Here is a 19968-nt window from a genome sequence, read left to right on the forward strand (position 1 = left end):
ATTTTGACTTGACCATATGATAATCCATAGTTTTTCACTCACAAAATTTTGTATTTCTTCATTGTTATCCGAGCATCCATGCATATTGACATTCCACTTTTTCATTCATTTGCATTTTGCTTCATCCAAATGTTCTTTCTTCTACATAATTTTTCCATACTTTGAGTTTTCTTTAGATTTGTTAAGAACTAGACGATTGTCGTAGCCTTTAAGTGGAAGATACCTATTTTTGCCAATAAGATCTCATAAGGGACAAAACCTTTTTTTTTAAGGTTGCCAATGATGATTTTGGACTCTTTCTACTTACCTCTAGTTTTGACAGATGATTCTTGGAAATGCATTGGAGCTTATCAAATATAGTTTTTAATGATTTTGGCCCTTAGATGCAACATTCTCTTCCTTTGATTTTGGCCCTTCTATGGACTGAATTCTTATTTCATGATGATTTTTGTATGGGGTTTTGGGTCCCCTCAAAACCTGTTTTAATATGAATCCAAAAACATTCTCTTCCTTTAGATTATTTTGACAACTTGTATACTTTAGAATTCAGAAAACTCTAAAGTTTGTTACCTTTTCTCTATATTTTAGTGATACTTGTATTCAAATTTAACTATTACCCCTATGTAGTGTGCTTAGAACACTCCTACTGTAAGCATTACACAAGAGTTAGTTTATCTCAATAATGACTACATTTTCAAATTGAAGGAATAAATGACTAATATTTGACAACAAAAGTAAATTTATGGCATGAAATATGACCACTATGACCAATATGAACAATGTTGTATGTGTACTATAGAATTAGAAGAGTAAACATACCTAGTGGGTGATGCAAACATAAAAGATCTTAAGTACTTTTGCAATTTTGCTAGTATTGTATAATGATTTTTTTAGGATGAAAATTTAGACATTTGGGTTTGAATTTTAAAACAATTTAGTGTTGTAGTATTAAACAATGACGTGGTAATAAGGGAAACATTGAGTAAGCACAACTATGGACAAGTCAAATTAGATGATTTATGAATAAATTATTTTGGTGTATTGAACAATATTTGTAGTTTATGAAAGTCTAAATACAACTCCTTACAACTTTAGAGAATGATGAACCCTATATTTGTCTATAATCTTTGTAGAAACCTAACTTCAAATCAAGCATTACCAATAATGTAAATGCTATGAGTTTTCTATGTATAGTTTATTTTCTTCAATATTTAAACGATTGTTCTATCCCTTCTCCCTCTAAAATACTATCCTTACAACCTTACTTCACAACTTCCATAATCTTAATGCTCCTAATAACTTCTTATAGTGTTTCTTTGTGTTGCAACATTTAATAGCAAGACTTTACTCACAACTAGATATTTCACACCATATATAGTTAACATTAAAACTTTTTATTTGCATCTTGATTTGGGTGACTTGAACTTACAAATGAGATATGAAAAGTTTTATTTATTGAAAAGTTGGGCATGTATGCACATGCCACATAATTTAGATAGACATGGGTTAAATAAAATTTCTTCCTAGCTAGGTTAGTGAAATGTGAGGTGCAATTTTAGATTTTGTGTGCTTTAGTTTAATAATCATTTTAGAGATGAAATGTTTTTTGATACATATATTTTTTATTGACTTTTGATGTTCAAAGGAAATTTAGTTATTTAAAATAATTGTAATTTGGAAAAAATAAGACTTGTCTATTAAGTTCTTATTTATTATTTGAAATAAATCTATTTTGTAAATAGTTTGACATCAATATCTTATACAACCTTTACAATACAAATAACATTCAGTGGTTTCATATTAATTGCTATTCATGAAACATGGGGCAAAGAACTTTACTCAAAAAAATTAGATAATTGAATCTTGATAACAAGATCACAATTTAACTCACTATAGAAAATCTCTCCTACTTATAACAATTTTTTTAAATTTGTAATCCGATATTAACATTGTGAACAAAAAAATTATAACAGTAATAGTGGAATTCAATATTACACTAGTCAAAATTGAATTGCAATGAAGAGAGCGAAACATTTAAAAACCATACAAAAAAATATTTTAGGGATTTGAAGCTGGTAATTGAAGACGATCGTATCCCTCTACTAATTTTGCTGATTTGATAATGTCACCAGTTTTTAATTGAGGAAGAATCTCCCTTCCACTCGTAGCATATCTGTTCTAACCAAAAACAAGAAATGAAAAATATTGTTTCAGGGAAGGCTTCAAATTTTGCCTTTTAAGGTATAAGTAAATGTTTTACTTTCTTATTTATTCCTATGCAAAAGATTTTTTTAAAAAGTACTGCATAAACATCAGATTATGGGAAGCACAAGTTTCTGCTTGCAAGACTTATCTTATATGTATGTATTTAGGGTAGACAAGTATTTAACATTGTGATTTGAAGGAAAAACTGGTTAGAAAGATTTACCCAAAAACAGAAAATTGGCCTTCATCAAATGAAAGACCCCCGAGGCCAGCCTGAAGCAGCCACAATGAGTAAAATGTTAGCCTTTAAGAACTGTACTACATATCTTGTTCAAGTTATCAAACAATGCATTTACTCTCAAGAGTAACACAAAAAACAATTTCAACATTCAAAAGAATATTCAATGCTATCAATGTAAGAAATTTGAGCAGTACAAATAGCTACACAAATTTTAAATTTTAATGAAACATGTGGTCCATAAGAGGTTTGGAGCAACAAATTCTAACCATAAGTAAAAATTTATGAAAACATATTAACCTGTTTGAAATTCAAGCATTTTGGCAAGGAAGGCAATCAATGTTGGAAATGTGAAGTCCAACGGTTACGATTGTTCACATGACTCTTTGTTTGACAGATAAATATGATTTTATAAAAACATGTATGCATTCCATGCATGTAGTAGCATACTAGATATTAAATAGTAGAGTGATTCCCTACTTGAGAGTCAATGCAGGGAATTGTCAAACCGTGTCTCTTGTTCTGTTATTTTTCCTGTATTTATTTTGTCTCTGTTAGTTTTGAATTTACAATCGGTATAAGAGCTTGGCGAGGTTGAGCAGAGATAGAAGAAGATGAAGCAGATTCAGTAGTTGAAAAAATTATTTGCAGTTTAGATCCGGTAGAGTGATGATTTGCAAGTGGAAGCTGAAACAAAATGCAATGTATATTAGTGGGATTGTTGGAAAAATAGTAAGGATTTGGCTAACAAAGAAGGTTTGAAGCATTCACTAATTATTAAGAGACAAATTATGGAGGTTGTCTCCCAAGATGGGGAGGATGCAGTTTGGAATCAGGTGAGTGAAGATGAACTTGAGGAAGAGACCAAGAACTAGGAGGAATACCTGAAGATAGAAATTGTAAGTCAAAAGGAGGAAATTTTGATGCTGAGAGAGTGTACATTCTGTATGGAGAAGGGAAAACAGAAATTTATGGAAGACTGAAAGTTTTCTGAAAAGAAAAGAAGCGAAGAATTGAAGAAGGAATTGGCCATGATTAAATATATGGGAAGAGAAGAAACAAAGGAAAGGATTCTTCTAGTTGCCAACATTCCATTAGCAGCCGTTTTGAAGGTGCTTGTTGAAAAGATGAAGAGGCATTCACATGCTGAATATATTGGAAGTTATTCAGATTTGCAGAAATCAGATTATATTGCTATGAGTGGTGGAGTGAAACAACACATAGATCAGCTCCAACTGTAATAATAAGTGATTTCAGAAAGAATGCTGAGCATTTTGGGAATATTACAGATTTTTGTTGGGGGGTTGTTCCCGATTTTAGATTGAGTGTATTTGTGCCTATAAAAATTGTAAAAGAAAATGTTCAGCTGTTGAAGTTTATTGAGTCTGACAAAATTTGGAGAAGACTGATTTGAAGCATTTGGGAACAAAGTTTGGCAAAGCTGACATCTTCCATGGGCCTGATTGTGATATGAAGAATTGGAAATGCAAGGAATGTTGCAGTGCATGGCTGTGCCAATTGGACTTCAAGTGGCAAATTGTTGGAAATGTGAAGTTCAACAGTCATGACTGTTCACATTCTTCGACTCTTCACTTGATTTCTGAATATGATTGTATAAGAATGTGTGCAGTCCATGCATATAGTAGTGTAGTAGATATTAAACAAAAGAGTGACTACTTGCTTGAGAGTGGATAGAGGCGATTACCAAAACACTATAAAATCGTATCTCTTGTTTTGATCTTCTTTTTCTTCTTTTTATTTTGTTTTTCTGCTTGTTTTACATTTACAATCAATCCTAGGTTAGAAATTAGAATAGAAGAGTAAGATTTCTAAAGAATACCTATAAGAGCTCCCCCTAAACTGCAATTTTTTTTTTCTTCCTAATTAGAGAACATCTTCTTCCAATGTGAAAATAAACCCATCTATTGATTTTTTAGGAATTTCAACCTGTTGCACAATATTTCTTGAGAATGGAGGGGTTTGTAGGAGACACAAAAAGATCCTATAAAACTTGAATTTTTTTTTTTTCAAAATGATTTATCTTGAACATACAAAATATATATCCTTTCCCTATCATTAAAGCATTTTACTTTCCTTCAAGAAGGATCCAAAGTTCAAATATAATTAAGACAATTCCTAAGGAAAGAAATATGTTCAATTTTCTTTAGTTTATTTAACATCTTTCAGAAACTGCTGGTTAATCATTGAGCATTTCAGATTGCAGAATTCTAAAGCTATGAGTTTCATTCACTGTTCATGCTATTTTTTGAGTTTGCTTAATAAATTTGCTTTCCCACTCATTGGAATATGGTATTTGCATGTTTTCTCTCCTATTGTCTCTTCAACGCTAGTCCTGAATCACGACTTCATAAATCTTCTCTTTTGCACACAACCATGAAAAACAAACTATATAAGATTTAAAAATGGGAACCCTTGCTCAAAGTACGACACACAACAAAGGATCAATCATACTGCTTCGATTTGCCACAATTTGATAAGTGAACAAAAATAAATTTGCATGGACTTTGACATTTAAATTTTTTGTGGGTGCAAGCTACCTTAATAAGATAATGGAGGATTCTCACCACAATCTTGAGGCCTCCCATATCATCATATTCTGTCCTCAGTTAGTGTTTTCTCATAGTGTAGTTATTGGCATCTTCATGATTATCCTTATCCTTGAGGACTTCTAAGACCAAAGACTGGAATAGTGATTGCCTATCCATCTCCTAGAAATTTCAACTACTGCAGTCCACTCATCTTTACCATGAAAGATTCTCTAGTGTGTACCAAGTCTGTATACTTTGCAAGAGGAGGATGCTGATCCCAAGCATATTGCATGAACATGCCATTGACAATCTTCCAGAGAAAACATCTCATATAGGGGAAGAATATAACCTATATTTTGAGAAAAGATAATCAATCCTCAGTCCCTACTCATTAAACGTTTAATAGGATTTTTTTTCTATGGATAGTGATATAAATTACGAGTATATACTAGAATAAACTATTATCTTTTGGATGAAATGACAATTATATTGGTTAGAAGTTAACATTAAAAAAAACCTCAATCAGGATGGCTTGGCAAAACCATTAGGTGAGCCATACAACATATTTATAGTCTTGGCATGAAATTTCTCACATAGTTGGACTATGGTCTAATTTGTGAATCTACAACTAGATCAACCTCAAGAAGAAGAAACCATTCTTCACCTAATAATGACTTTCATTGACATCATGAAAAAATATCAACCTTTGTGAGCAAACTACATATCTCAAGCTCAGTTACTGGTTAAAATCCGGATGCAAATGGTACAAGAACCCAGTACTAGATACGTGAAGTTTTTTCTTGGAGGTTTTGGATGTGTTTGCGAACATGTTTATGTATATATTTATCTACAAAAAAATTAAAGAAATGTATAGAATTCAATAATTTAATAGTATGATACTTCATCATTTGATATGAGGATCCTAGACAAAATATACTAGAGGATGCACCTAGGGAAGGGTGTGGATGTGCTTCCTATGCACATCTAAGTGCATTCCACCTTCGAATCCATGCCCACACATATTTGAATCTGGAGGTAGGCCTTGGAGGTGTGAATTCGGTAATTGAGATCTCAAGTGAGGATACCACCTAAAAATGAAATTCCTTAGTGTTAGCAACACAACTACTTGAAATCATGTTTAAATCCCCTCAAAGAAAATATATTGGTCATTTGGAAATGGGGTCAGATGAAGAAATCAGCAACTTATTATACAAGACTTTGTTTCCTTAGCCTAAGTAACCGATTCGGGTGCGGATGAAGGTACGAGAACAAGGTACGCGGATGCATGAATTTTTTTTAAATTTTTTTTTTTTGAATGGGGGGGGGGGGGGGGAGGTTGGGTGCATTTATATATATTCATATATATTGAAAAGACTGTACAAGAATATATAAAATTATAGAAATTATAAAAAATAAAATTAACTTAAATTAAGTTTTATTATAATAAATGTTAACTTTTGAATAGTTTTTTAACTAAACTAAAATATTACTTGACTTTTCAAATGCTATAAACCAAAGTAACGAGACTTAGACCTGGCTCAGACTCACCTGTGACTCGGCAAAGTGATAAAACACTTGAAATTTAGAGAATTTTTTGGATTTAAAATAATTCCATGCACCCATTATTGAATAAAGATTAAAGACACAATAACATCATAAAATAGAAGGTAATTTGATCAAATACATAACATACATCGATTACATAACTACAAAGGCAAAAATAAATAAAAATCAGCCGAGTCAACCGAGTCAGCTGAGTCAGCTCAGTTGACCCGCCGAGCTAGGATCATGGGTCATTTTGACCCAGCGGAGGTAACTTGACTCGCTGACTTGGACAACTCACTTGACTCGTGATGAGTCTTGTTACTATGCTATAAACACATATTATTAGAAATTTAACATATGTTGATAAAAAATTATAGATGAAAAGGCATAGTAACACTGGGATGAATCCCCACCATTTTTGGTTGCCGCAACTGAGACAAGGATGCACTTAGGATTGGGGGATGACGTCCCCATGTCCCCAGCAGCGCCACCAATTTGCTGCTGGGAGGGGGATGTCTCCCTGTTGGGGACTTGGGGACAGGAACGCACCTCTCGACCCAGCTGGGTATGACTGACCATTCCCGCATCCCCGTTGGGGACTTGGGGATGAGAACGCATGCCTTGATCCAGCTAGGGACGACCGACCTGATGGAGCCCAAATTTTTACAAATTTAGGGCCTCCATTTATAAAGTATTGTTGGAGATAATGATAAGGTTATCTTTAATCTCATTCATATTTAACAAAGCTTGCAGAAGATAAATAATAGATCAATATTGACATGAGGTTGTAATGTCAAACATGGACAAACCTTACTCAAAGGTGCATGAGAGTTATCACCAGTGTGCTTCAGTATAATATCATCAACCTGGGGGCATTTCCAACTCTTGAAATGGAGCACAATGTGATCTCAATAATTTCAACAAATATAGATGCAGATATTATCAGTATACAGAAAATGACAGTAAGTATACTGGGAAGGATTCATGGAGTTACAATTATTCTGTAGTAAGGGAGAAGAGGGGTCATGATTATTGTGTAAAGACTGACCAACTGTTCACTTTTTCTCCAATGGTTCTGACTTTACAAAGAATGTATTGCTGATGTAAAATCTGAACTACAGATTATTTCCAGGTCTGATATCTATTGAGTCTGGACATGTTGATGTTCAGGTAGTTAGAGACAAAGATGGAGTGATGTTTTTAATGGTAGAAGATAGGTCTGGTCATTGGATTCTGACATGACATCTTGACCCTTTCATACTGATGAGCTGAACAGGTTATATAGTTAGATTTTCTAAGAATATCAGCTTTGCAGCTCTCAAGAAAATTAGGTGAAAGTGATGAATTCTATGACTGCATAAAGAGGAGAACAAGATATTCTAAAATATGGGATTCTCTGAAGGCTGAATATCAATTTCTGTGACTTATAGTGCCAAGATTAAAAGTTGCAAAATGTATTGATGGATACCCGGCAGAAATTGCTCATGGTATACACCTGCCTCTGTCCAAGTTTATCAATCTTGCTGAATCTATATCTGGATTTGCAAGACCTGTTCATAATGGGTTGTATGGAGCCATTGACGTTTACCTTCAGGATGATGAGGCATATACAACACATATAGCCACAGGTCTAAGAAGTTACACAGCCAAATGTTGATATCCAGGTTTGTATTTGAGGAGTAATTGTAAGCTCTCCAAAAACGTAGCAGGAGTGTGTATTCTCTGCAGTTACTCTAATATCATCACACACATGAGGACTGCAAGCCCATGTGAATAGGATACGAGTGGTGAAGGCCATTAGCGAGCATGTGGATTGGAAATGGCAGTGATGCATGAATCACGTCTCTCACAGATTCCATTGAATTCAAATCCTCAAGCCTTTCCTAAGGAGTTGAATGACCTTCCAGATAACCATCATTCCACCAACAATGGCGTTGATTGGAGCCACAATGTTCAGGGAAAGCCAACATAAAAAAGGAAGGCGCTGGCTAATCTCCAGACAAAATGCACCAACCAAAGACAAAAAAAGTCAAACATGATTCTTTTTCAGTTTTGCATTTGAGGAGTAACTGTAAGCTCTCCAAAAACGTAGCAAGAGTGTGCATTCTGTGCAGTTACTCCAATATCATCACACATGAGGACTGCAAGCCCATACGAATAGTATACGAGTGGTGAAGGCCATTAGCAAGATGTGGATTGGAAATGGCTATGATGCATGAATTACATGTCTCACAGATTCCATCAAATTGAAATCCTCAAGCCTTTCCTAAGGGGTTGAATGACCTTCAAAATAACCATTGTTCAACCAACAATGGCTTTGATTGGAGCCACAATGTTCAGGGAAAGCCAATGTAGAAAAGGAAGGCACTGGCTAATCTCCAAATAAAATGCACCAAAGACAACAAAAAGTCAAACATGATTCTTTTTCAGATTCACGAAAACACAGCAAAATTTTCTCAAAATTTTTGTTGTTTTTGATCATAAAATATACAGATCATGAAGATCAAATGCTGAAAATTTCAAAAAAATTCATTGCATTTTCGATTTTTTGAAATTTAGTCAACGGTGCAATTTGTAGGGAGGATAGCCACACTCGAAAAGCAAGAAGGCACCAACAACATGGAGAACATAAGCAGATGACTTATTGCCGTGAAATCATTCCACCAATTTTAGAAACGTTTGGTATTGGGGCAACATAGCGCTCACCAAGGCAGGGCTATGTATTTCTAAACGGCAAGAAAGATACCTATGCTTATATCTGTCAAAGAATAATTTAGTGCAACAAGCAAATACACTCAAAGCAATTCTGAAAGTTTTTGTATCTTGTAAAAGCTTCCCAAGCAAGGCTTTTTACCTATCATTATTTGATGATTGATATCTAATGATGCTTTGTGTCTCTTGTAGGTATGAATTGTTGGATTTGAGCAAATATGCAAATCAAATCCACAAGCTCTTGAATCACTTGCATGTATAAAACCTGTCATAGAGAAGAAAATGACAAGAAGAGGCAAGGGTTTGGTCTGAAAATAAGAAAATTGTATTCTAAAATAAAATGTAAATTGTTGTACAATATGATATTGATATGATATGAAATTACAATAGGAGAGCCCGAATATAAAGGCCTCTAGGAGGCTTGTAGAACAAGCTAGAAAGTGCTAGGAGATAAGGTTGACAACTAAGCATACGCCCACAAAAGGTGGATTATCTTCCATGTAGGTGAGAAGATAAGTATGACTAGGTAGGAACAAACTCCCGTGTTGTCAACAACTCCTAGATGACTACTAATAAATAAAACATTTAACCTAAGTAAACTTAAGTAAAATGTAAATAATAATAATTTACTCTAACACCCCCCTTTAAGTGCAACTTAGGGGAATGCACTTAAGCTTACAAAAGCTAAAATGAAATGTAGAATGGGTCTTGGCAACTAGGCCATGTTAGGTACCCATGTACAAATGCAAAGAAACGCAATGCAATTCTGTAAACTGGAGAAAAAGGAGAAAACCCAATGGGAAAAATCCCTCTCCAAAAAGAGATAAATGAAAATCTAGTGAAGGACTGAAGAAGCCTCCAACTAGAGGAATGTCCCAGAAAATAGGAACAAAGAGAAGATCATGAAGAACATCACTGAAGCATGAAGAAGCTGCAAACTCTGTCAGAAAAAAATTGCTGATCTGAAGAACATCCCCAGAAATAGAAGGCTGTGAACCGAGAGTGTCTATATTGTAGATGATCCATCTCACCGAAATGCATAGGTAGCTAGCCACTGCAATTGCCTACTATATAAGATCAAATACTGAATACATAGCTTACTCCATCGAACCATCGAACCAAGGAAGCATTAGAAACAATAGAAGAACCCCCCCTTAATGCAAATAGGGTGAGGTGACAGGCAGCTGAGAAAGTGGGCCAAAAATCTTCTGCAGAAAGAACCAAGAACAATAAGAGAGAGGAAGAGGTACAAACACCTATAAAGACACATGTCACCGACACATTATGGGGCTAATGTCATGGAAGGGACACTCATTTGACAAAGGAAGAGGGTGTAAAAATGGCAACAACTAACCCCCCATTGGCAATTTATAATATAATGCGAGTACAACTGTCTCAAAACAACGTTCAAGATCCCGAAATGCAAGAGTGACACTTTATCTCAATGTGTTTGCATAAAGATGCTTACAAATAATATCAACAATGATCAGAAAGGGAAAAAAGTTGATACAATAGATAGTCAAACCCAAAAGAAAAGATCCCATGCCATGAAAACAATCCTCGGACTTGGAACACCCAAGATATTCACCATAGAGCAAAAATGCAAAAAGTATGATAGAAAGAGCATGGGGCAAAATTTAAAGGAAATGATAGCATTTCTAAAAAGATGATAGAACCAGCTTTCCAACAATATTACATTTTCAAAAAACGGAAATGGGATGCACAAGATATGCTTGACGGAGTGAAAAACAGAACATCCAATTTTGATTGCAAAAGCAGACAATAAAACTGCATCAAAACTAAAAAAATACTTGCACCAATGTCTTTGTCTTGGAACCAGCTTTCCGACGCTTCTTTCGGATCGGAAAAAGACCTTCGTGTGTTCAAGTTATGGCCAAAAAACTGAGTAGGTCAAAAAGGACTTGTGGAGCTTGCAGGAAGGCTGATGTAGTGCTAAAATCACGCTGATGTCAGCATTTCATTGGCTTAAAATTGATAGCCAGGGGGCCGTTGTGGCAAAAAAAGACTGCTATGTGGCATTATGGCTGCATGACGTGGTGCAGCCACGTGGTAGGTGCCAACATGGCACTCGTGCTACGTAGCATGTGCAGAAGCTGCCATGTGGGCTGCACAACTGGCGATGGAACTTGGTTGTAGAGCGGAGGAAGTGAGGCCACAGCCAGTGGCGGTGACCACAGGGGCGGCAAGCTCCGGCGGCGCCGCTTGGAGGGTGGAGGGTCAATGGTGCAGTGGGGGCCACGGAGCGGCGACCGTGTTGTGGTTGTGTTGCGGCTACATTGCTAGCGGCTATGGTGCTTGAGTTGCGTGTCGGCCGCGTGGTGGTGGCCGCCAGGCAGCTCTTCCAAAAATGTTTTTTTTTTTTTTAAAACTTTTTTGCAAAAATTGTCCATATGATCTATCGGTAGGGCGAAACAAATTTTGCCAAAAGCTTCAGTCACCAAAAATAGAAAATTTTATATGGATCTTGACTGTAATGAGCCTTTTGAACTCAATGGCAGCATTCGTTTAGGTCCAAAGTGCTCCGAAAAAAATGATCTTCCTTCGATTGAAGGGAAAAAATCACAAACAAACTAGAGTTTGTGTCTCCGAATCGCGGCTTCAAAAATTTTTCAACCAAGGAGCAATAGGGAGGCTTTGATACCATGTTGGATTTAAGCAAATATGCAAATCAAATCCAAAAATGCTTAAATCACTTGCATGTAGAAACCCTGTCACAGAGAAGAAAAAGACAAGAAGAGGCAAGGGTTTGGTCTGAAAATAAGAAAATTGTACTCTCAGATAAAATGTAAATTGTTGTACAATATGATATTCATATGAAATTACAATAGGAGAGTCCAAATATAAAGGCCTCTAGGAAGCTTGTAAAACAAGCTAGAAAGTGCTAGGAGATAAGGTTGACAACTGAGCATATGTCCACAAAAGGTGGATTATCCTCTATGTAGGTGAGAAGATAAGTATGACTAGGTAGGAACAAACTCCCGTGTTGTCAACAACTCCTAGATGACTACTAATAAATAAAGCATTTAACCTAAGTAAACTTAAGTAAAGCGTAAATAATAATTATTTACTCTAACATGAATAAACACATGGGGAGTTACCTAGAAGCCTAAGTATGGATGCATGTCAGAAATAGGAGTGTGTGTGATGGAAATTTTAAGGATATACCACTAGTTGTGTTAGACAAAATTAAATTATATTAAAGTTATATTACCATTATAAATGGTTAATTGTTTTGAAAAGGTGTGGTGCTTGGAAAAGAAATCGGCACCCTTCAATCTCTATAAGTATATAATGTAAAATCAAACATGATATTTTTCATATTCATATTTTTCTCTTTAAAAATTTTACATACTCAATATGCATGTGCATTTGATATATTATATTCTTTCATTGGCAAATGAATGGATTTTTGAACTAAGCTCATGAATTCTGGATTATTGAATAAATATATTCATATGCAATTCTGGAGTCAAATTGTATTGGATGGATCATCCATAAAGAGTGTCTCCAAAGCAATTTTATTTCTGGCATAATCAGTAAGAAATATTTATTTTCTTTTATTTGTATGAAGCTTTAGAGTTAAAATATTATATAGTTTCATCCTTTATAATTATTATGTTTAATTTTATAAATAATTTATATGAAAGATAAGTGGATATGATCAATTATAGCATTTAAAATTCGAAAACCTTAGATATTGAGAAATATTTAATTGTTTCTAAATCTATGTCTGATTTGTCTTCGACCCGCAGGAGTTAAAATACATTCTAGATTATTTAAAAATTGCATCCATATGTTTGATATGTCAAATCTTGATTACTAAATTGTTTATAATTGATGTGCATAGAATTTTATAAAGTTGTACGCTTTAAACTCATAATATTGACTCTATCGCCTTTCAGAATTGGTCTTTATATTTTTCATAATTTGCAATCCATACGCTGGCAATTATTTAATATCTTTCCTTTCAAGAATTAATATCTTCATTTGTTGCAATCACCTATAATATTTACTTTCATTTAAAATACTCATATATTCACTATTCTTAATTTGTAATTTGCAAGTTAAAAGCTTTCTACAATTCTTGCCATTTGGAAAACTTTTGTTGCATTCGTATTCTAATCAATCTGCTATAAATGTCTTGGGCTTAAGTGTTTTGTTCAAGATTAGGTACACCCATCTTGGTTTTGCAAAGCCAGAAGTGTAGGGGATTTGGATCGCATCGATCAATCCTGTCAAGTTGGCCATAACCGGTTGGATATCCCAGCATCGAGTTGGCAAGACTTGTAGGATTCCAATCTGCGGTTTTGAGAACTAACACAATTGTCCCCTGTTTTGGGATAATAAAAAATACAAAAAATTATAATTTTAAAACATTTTGATATATTATTTTTTACTGTTTGCTAACGCTAGGGTATGTGGGGCCCATTTAGAGGTTGAAATCCCATTAAATCTTTATGTTTTCAAATTTCTATTCATTTCAAGGTTTTCTGACTTTTGTGACAACAAGAAGAGTGAAGAGCTTATAGAAGAGTGATTATTTGAGTGAAGAGAGTGTGTGAAAGGAAAATAAGTGTAAGGAGCAAGAGGAAGAGGAGCAAAATTTTTCAGCTTGTTCAAGAGATTTGTGGAGCAAAAGGTAGGGTTTTTCATGTTTTTTCAATTTTATTATCTGATTTTTCAAGTCAAGATTATTGTTTTTTGCTTCTAGCTTGTAGCTTTAAGTTAGTTGAATTCCATTTCTAGATTCTAGTAGACATTTCTTGTTTCATTTCCAAATTTTTGTTGCTTAAATTATACTTTAAAAAATTGTGATTTTGAAGAAGGGCATAGGCTAAAAGCATGTATTTATTTTATATTTTTTTCATTTTGTGAAATGCAGTGTGAAAATGAGCTCCCAAGGTCATGACCAAGTGGGTCAAATCAAAGTGATGATGAGATGGATAAAGAGGTCCATTCTCATAGCAATAAAGAAAATTATAACCCTGAGGCTTGTTGGGTAGATATTTTGTAACTAACAGTTTTGGGTAAAATCCAGTGGCAAAATAGGTAGACCGGTCACGACGTGTGAGACAGAGTCTCTTCTACTTTAAAGGGAAGACTCCCCCTTCTACTGGTTCCTTGGATCAACTCAAGGTAAGCAAGAAGTTGAGAGATTTGAAAGGGTATTACCAATACTCTTTCCTCTTAGGTTTCAGAAAAGGATCCACTTACCTGCAGAGCGAGTAATGGGCAAGATGAAACCTTGAACTACACTTCTATCTTGAGTTGTAAACAATGATACTGATAAACTAACACTAACTCAAAGGCTAGCTGAAAGCATACCAATTTGGCTCTAAGTGTGATCTTAATCTATGCTATAAGAATAACCTTTACTATTGGGGTACAAAGACTTCCAGAGGTAAAGAATTCTAACTATTTTGTGAATTAAGAAAGAGATACAAGCTACAGTTAAAGCTCCTCGTCTATATATCTCCACAACCATTTCCCAGTCAAAGCTTCGGCTCTGATTTCTCCCTAACTCTTTATACCAGTGTTTCGAGACTTTGCTAGTTTGAGGCAGAGGTAGAACTTTTCAAGGCAATTGGCCTCTAGACTCAGACTTGGCTGAGTCCTAGTAGAGTCCACGTGGACTCACTGAGTCCAAGGACTCGCCAAACTCGTGGAGTCCTGAGCCTAGGACTCTCGCCAGCAGCAAAGGTCACAAAGTGCAAAAATTAAAATAAACAAGGACTCAAGTTGCAATTTTTCAGTTGTTATAACATCTATTTGACCTAAAAAGGTCATTCCACCATTGCTTATGCTTGTGATAGAGAGGAAAGAGTTAGAGAATTGTATTGGGGTTTTGAGAGAGAAATTAGCTAACCGGTTGGCTCTCTTGTATCAATTGTTGATGGTTTGTGCAACTTTGTAGCTTGCACTTAAGCATTGAGAGAAGCTTAAGTAAGTATTTGGAGGAGGCTTCTACAAACTTACTTGCACTTCCATTGTTTGACTTTGTGCAAATTTGAAGAGGTAAGCAACAAGTTGCATTTCTTTGTGTTGTTTTGTAATATGTTTTACATTCATATTATTTACTTTCCATTTTGTTTATATTTGTTTTAGTCTCTACTTCTAGTATCTACTATTTAGAATCTAGATTAATTCTAGTTTATTTTGATGACAAAATAAGAAGGCCCTAAAGTTTAAAAATCTGATTTGATGCTAACTTTTTTCTATTTATAATATATTCATATTGCAGCAACAAACACATTGACATCATACCGCAGGATGAGCCTTCTAGAAGTGGAACTAGGCCTGCATTTAACCCTGATGCAGACCCAACTGCAATAGCAAGGGATAGGGTTTGGAAACATGCCATCTTGGGCCACAAAAAGAGAGTTGTTACATGTTGGCATTGCGGTGTAATATATAATGAAGGAGGCATAAATAGATTGAAGTATCATCTAGCACATATACCTGGGTGTGATGCTAAAAAATGCAAAGATGTACCCCAGGATGTTATGCGAGACATGCAAACTCTTCTAGAGGATAAAATGGAGAAACAAGAATTGAAAAAAAAGTAACAAGAAGAAATGGCACAACTAGCCCAACAGGGATCTTCTAGTTTTCGCTCTCCATTATCCCCTCCACCTATGGATGCTATTGCTTCTACGAGTGTGACCATTGGGCCTTGCATTTGTAAGCAAAGATTGACACTTGATTCCATGTTTGTTCCACGCATGGTTCTAGGTGCACAACCATCGGTTGAGAGCATGCGTTAGAACAAGGAGAAGCATAATTATGCAAAATTGGCACTTGGAGACTTCTTCATCTATAACAACATTTCATCCAATGCAGCAAGGTACTTATTTATTTAAATTAAATTTTTTGTCTTACTTCTCTTGCTTTCAAGTTTCAACTTTCAAGAGACAATAATATGCTTATTTTGTTTATTTTAATTTGTATTTTGTTTTCAAATTTAATTATAATATACTAATTTGCTTTTTAAATTTTATTTAATTTTCTTTAGGTCCCCTTACTGGCAAATTGAAATTGATGTTGTCACTGTTTATGGTCCGGGGTTCAAAGCCCTTAGTGTTGACGAGTTAGGAGACCCTATTTTGACCAAATGGTGGCTAATGTAGAAGGTGCAATCAAGGAGTAGTGTGAGGTGTGGAAGACAAAAGGTTGCACCACCATGACTGATGGTTGGACTGATAGGAGTAGAACACTCCTCAACTTTCTTGTCTCCTTATCAGGTAATTGTACTTGGACATTAAAATTTTTGAAGTAAAATTTGTACTTAAGTGATTAAGTTTATAAATTATGATTCATCATTGATCATTGTTCTAATTTGTTTATTTTTCTTTAGGTGCCAAGGTTTTTTTGAAATCAACTGACGCCTCAAGAAAAACAAAGAATGTTGAATATCTTTGTGAGGTAATGGATGAAGTGATAAAGGATGTGGGTGAGGATAATGTGGTGTAGATAGTTACAGATAATGCAGCAAATTATGTTGCTGTAGGAAAGCGTCTTATGGAGAGACACCCTCACATATTTTAGACCCTTGTGCTACTCACTGCATTGACCTCATGTTAGAGGATCTTGGTAAACTTCCTTGGATAAAAACAATTATAGAGTAAGGAAGGAGTGTATGCAAATTCAAATATAATCATACATGGGTTCTCAACCTCATGAGGAAATACAATGACCAAAAGGAGTTGTCTCCTCCAAGGGTCACTAGATTTGCAACCAATTTTCTCACATTGAAATCTCTGCTTGATTCAAAGAGAGGTTTGAGACACACGTTTGTTAGCGAGGAGTGGATTGCATCATCATATGCAGAGACCACTGCAAGGATTGATGCAGCTGATCACGTTTTTAATGAGGCTTTCTTTTGGACACCGATCATTGATATTGTGATGGTAATTTTCCTTTTTGTCCTCATTTCAACTTTTTTTGTTTATGAAATTATGTTATAAATTATTGTTCATTTTTTAAAGAAAAAACTTAAACCTAATTGTTTCTCTTTCAATTTTCATAATGATTGCAGTTCATAAAGCCACTACTTGTTCTCCTACAATCCGTTGATGGAGAGAACCCTTAATGGGCTACATTTATGAGAGCATGGATATGGTGAAGGAGGTCATTTGCTCTTTTTTTGTAAGGAATCGAGATAGGTGGGGGCCTATATGGGATTTTATTGATAGAAGTTGGCACAATCTACTTCACAAGCCTATACATGCAGTGACCGACTTCTTTAATACAACATACTAATTCAACCCACATTTCAAAGCCAATGATGAGGTGTGGAGTGGCCTCTATGATGTAGAGAGAATGTCACCTAATTCAAGAGTTGGAACAATTGTAGTCCGTGAGATTGAATTGTTTAAGAAAGCTCAAGGGGACTTATTTGCACGGGAGTTGTGCAAGAAACATAAGACATAATTGATGCTTGGTAAAAATATCTGATTTTACACCCTAATTTCTAATTCTATTACTATTTTAATTTGATAAAGTCAAAATTATTGAATTGATTTAAAATTTTCTTATTTCAGATGTATGGTGGGAGATGTTTGGCACTAAGGTGCCAAATTTACAAAGGATTGTGATTCGCATCTTGAGCCAGCCATCTAGTGCATCAAGATGTGAATGTACTTGGAGTCTATTTGAGCATATACACTTGGAGAAGCACAATAGGTTGGTAGTGAAAAAATTGAATGATCTTGTCTTTGTTCACTACAACCTTCACCTTCGTCATAGAAAAATCTTGGGCACCAATACATCACCGATTGTATTAAAGAATGTTGATCCACATGCAGAGTGGAACATAAAGACTGCTGATCCTGTCTTCAGTGATGAAGACGTGGAGTGGGTTGATCAGGTGGATCGAGAGGCTAAGGTAGTAGCGATGGCAATCGAAGAGGCTAGAGCGCAAGGAGACTGAGTGTAGGACCCTGAGGCTAGGAGTGATGTATCCAAGTTTGATGATGCAGATTATGTGGGTGAGGACAAGGATGAGGTTCAACCTCATACACAGGGAGAGAGGATGGCTTTACTATCTTCCATGACTTATCTTCGGCATACTCGCAGGAGGACATAAGCTACTATGAGCCTTAGTCTTCTACTGTTCTACACTCTAGTTGTTATTTTGATATATGTTTTGAACTTTTGATACCATGGATTTTGTAATCCATGAATATTGTAGAAATTTGACATTGCAATGACTTTATGTTTATTACTTTATATTGTGTTTTTCAGTTTTTTCCTTCAGAAATTCGCTTGTATACTTATGTGATCTATGCAAAATTGTGTATATGTATTAAGTAGCTTCTATTTATCTCAATTATTGTGTATTTGATGTTAATTGACTAAAAGATGCATGAAAAAATCTTAAAATCCTTAAAAATCTTTGAATTTCATGGGGTTTTTGATTTTCCGAGTCCTTGCTGAGTCCGGTCACCAAATTTGAGTTGGATTGACTTACCGAGTCAGAGGTGAGTCCGAGTCTCGTAACTATGCTTTATACTCAATTATGGAGAATGAGAACACACATGAATTAAAGATAAAAAATGCAAATCACAATCAAAGCTTCCAACTTACACAAGTAACAATTGCACTTAATCAAAGTTTAGCTCCAATTTCTTCTTTGTATTCACTTTTCTTTCATAATAGCAACTACACAATCAAAGTTATGCTTGCACAATTTCTCTAGAGCTCCCTTGCATACAAAAAATAAAAGATGATTTTTACAATGAGAGGGCACACCTTTATATATGCAATGGAGTTGAGAAAAAAAGAGGAAAAAGTGGAAGCAATTCAACCAGCTTTGACTTGGTCTAGCTAACAAAAGATTTTATTGGATTACACATCATAAGGACATGCAAATAGTATTATGTAATTACACATTTCCATGTAATACATCCTCTTCAATCTACAAACATGAAATAGAGAAGAAAGAAGACGGAAAAGAAGAGAAACAATCCTGAGAATTATTTTTAAGTGCCTTGGACTTGATGATAACATCACACATTGTAGGAAGATCTGAAATCTCCATCGTCTTTAATATAGCTTTTGTTCTCACACCATCGGCATATGCTGATTTCACAACTTTTCTATTTTTCGCTAGAGAATCATGTAAGTGCTTTCCTAAGGATTTGTACAAAGCAAACTTATTCATTATATGAGAACCAAAATCTTCAGAATCTAAATAATATCTTCTGAAGTCATTTCTACAATTGCAACCAAATTATCATGCTCATCAAGAACTTGACATCCCATTTGCTCCAAGTTGCACATGATCCTAGTTTCTATTGCTTGACAATTTGTTAAGACTGCCTACAACTTTGTTACAAGTTTTCTTGGTGTTTCTTCTTTATACCCCATGTGTCCATGACATCTATAAAACATTTCACAAGATGGAACAATATCACATGCGACCATGGTGTCCAAATCAGAGTTGGCAATCTCATCCCAATCACTTAGAGTTTCTTTCAGAGTATTAGCTCCCTAACTCAAGGATGCAATCGATTCATGCAACATTTCTTCAATCAATCTGATACGTTTAAGAATTTTGGTAGTATTTGTGATGGCTTGAACTCCTTCAGAGACAACTTCTCCAAACCAAGTTTTTCTTGCTTCCATGATCCACTTCTCTCAAGGTGTTTGAGATGTAATGATTGTATGTTGCAAAGACTGTTGTTGAATAGTCTCATT

At 35.0% G+C, this 19968-nt stretch overlaps 1 protein-coding gene across 2 annotated transcripts in view; it reads right to left on the minus strand.

Annotated features, from left to right (window-relative positions):
* Positions 1-1834: 1834 nt before the first annotated feature.
* The window catches only part of LOC149552265 (Cyclophilin-like peptidyl-prolyl cis-trans isomerase family protein), a 310257-nt gene continuing 292123 nt past the window's right edge, over positions 1835-19968 (minus strand). For both annotated transcript variants that reach the window (XM_089787791.1, XM_089787790.1), the window contains 2 exons: positions 2429-2478; positions 1835-2173 (listed from right to left, as the gene is read on the minus strand). In XM_089787791.1, coding sequence (XP_089643917.1) covers positions 2059-2173; positions 2429-2478 — 165 coding nt within the window. In that variant the 3' untranslated portion in view covers positions 1835-2058. The remainder of the gene's footprint in view (positions 2174-2428; positions 2479-19968) is intronic.

This window comes from Cupressus sempervirens, chromosome 6, assembly GCF_028749045.1.
Source record: "Cupressus sempervirens isolate cs-2001-9-10 chromosome 6, ASM2874904v1, whole genome shotgun sequence".
NCBI lineage: Eukaryota > Viridiplantae > Streptophyta > Pinopsida > Cupressales > Cupressaceae > Cupressus > Cupressus sempervirens.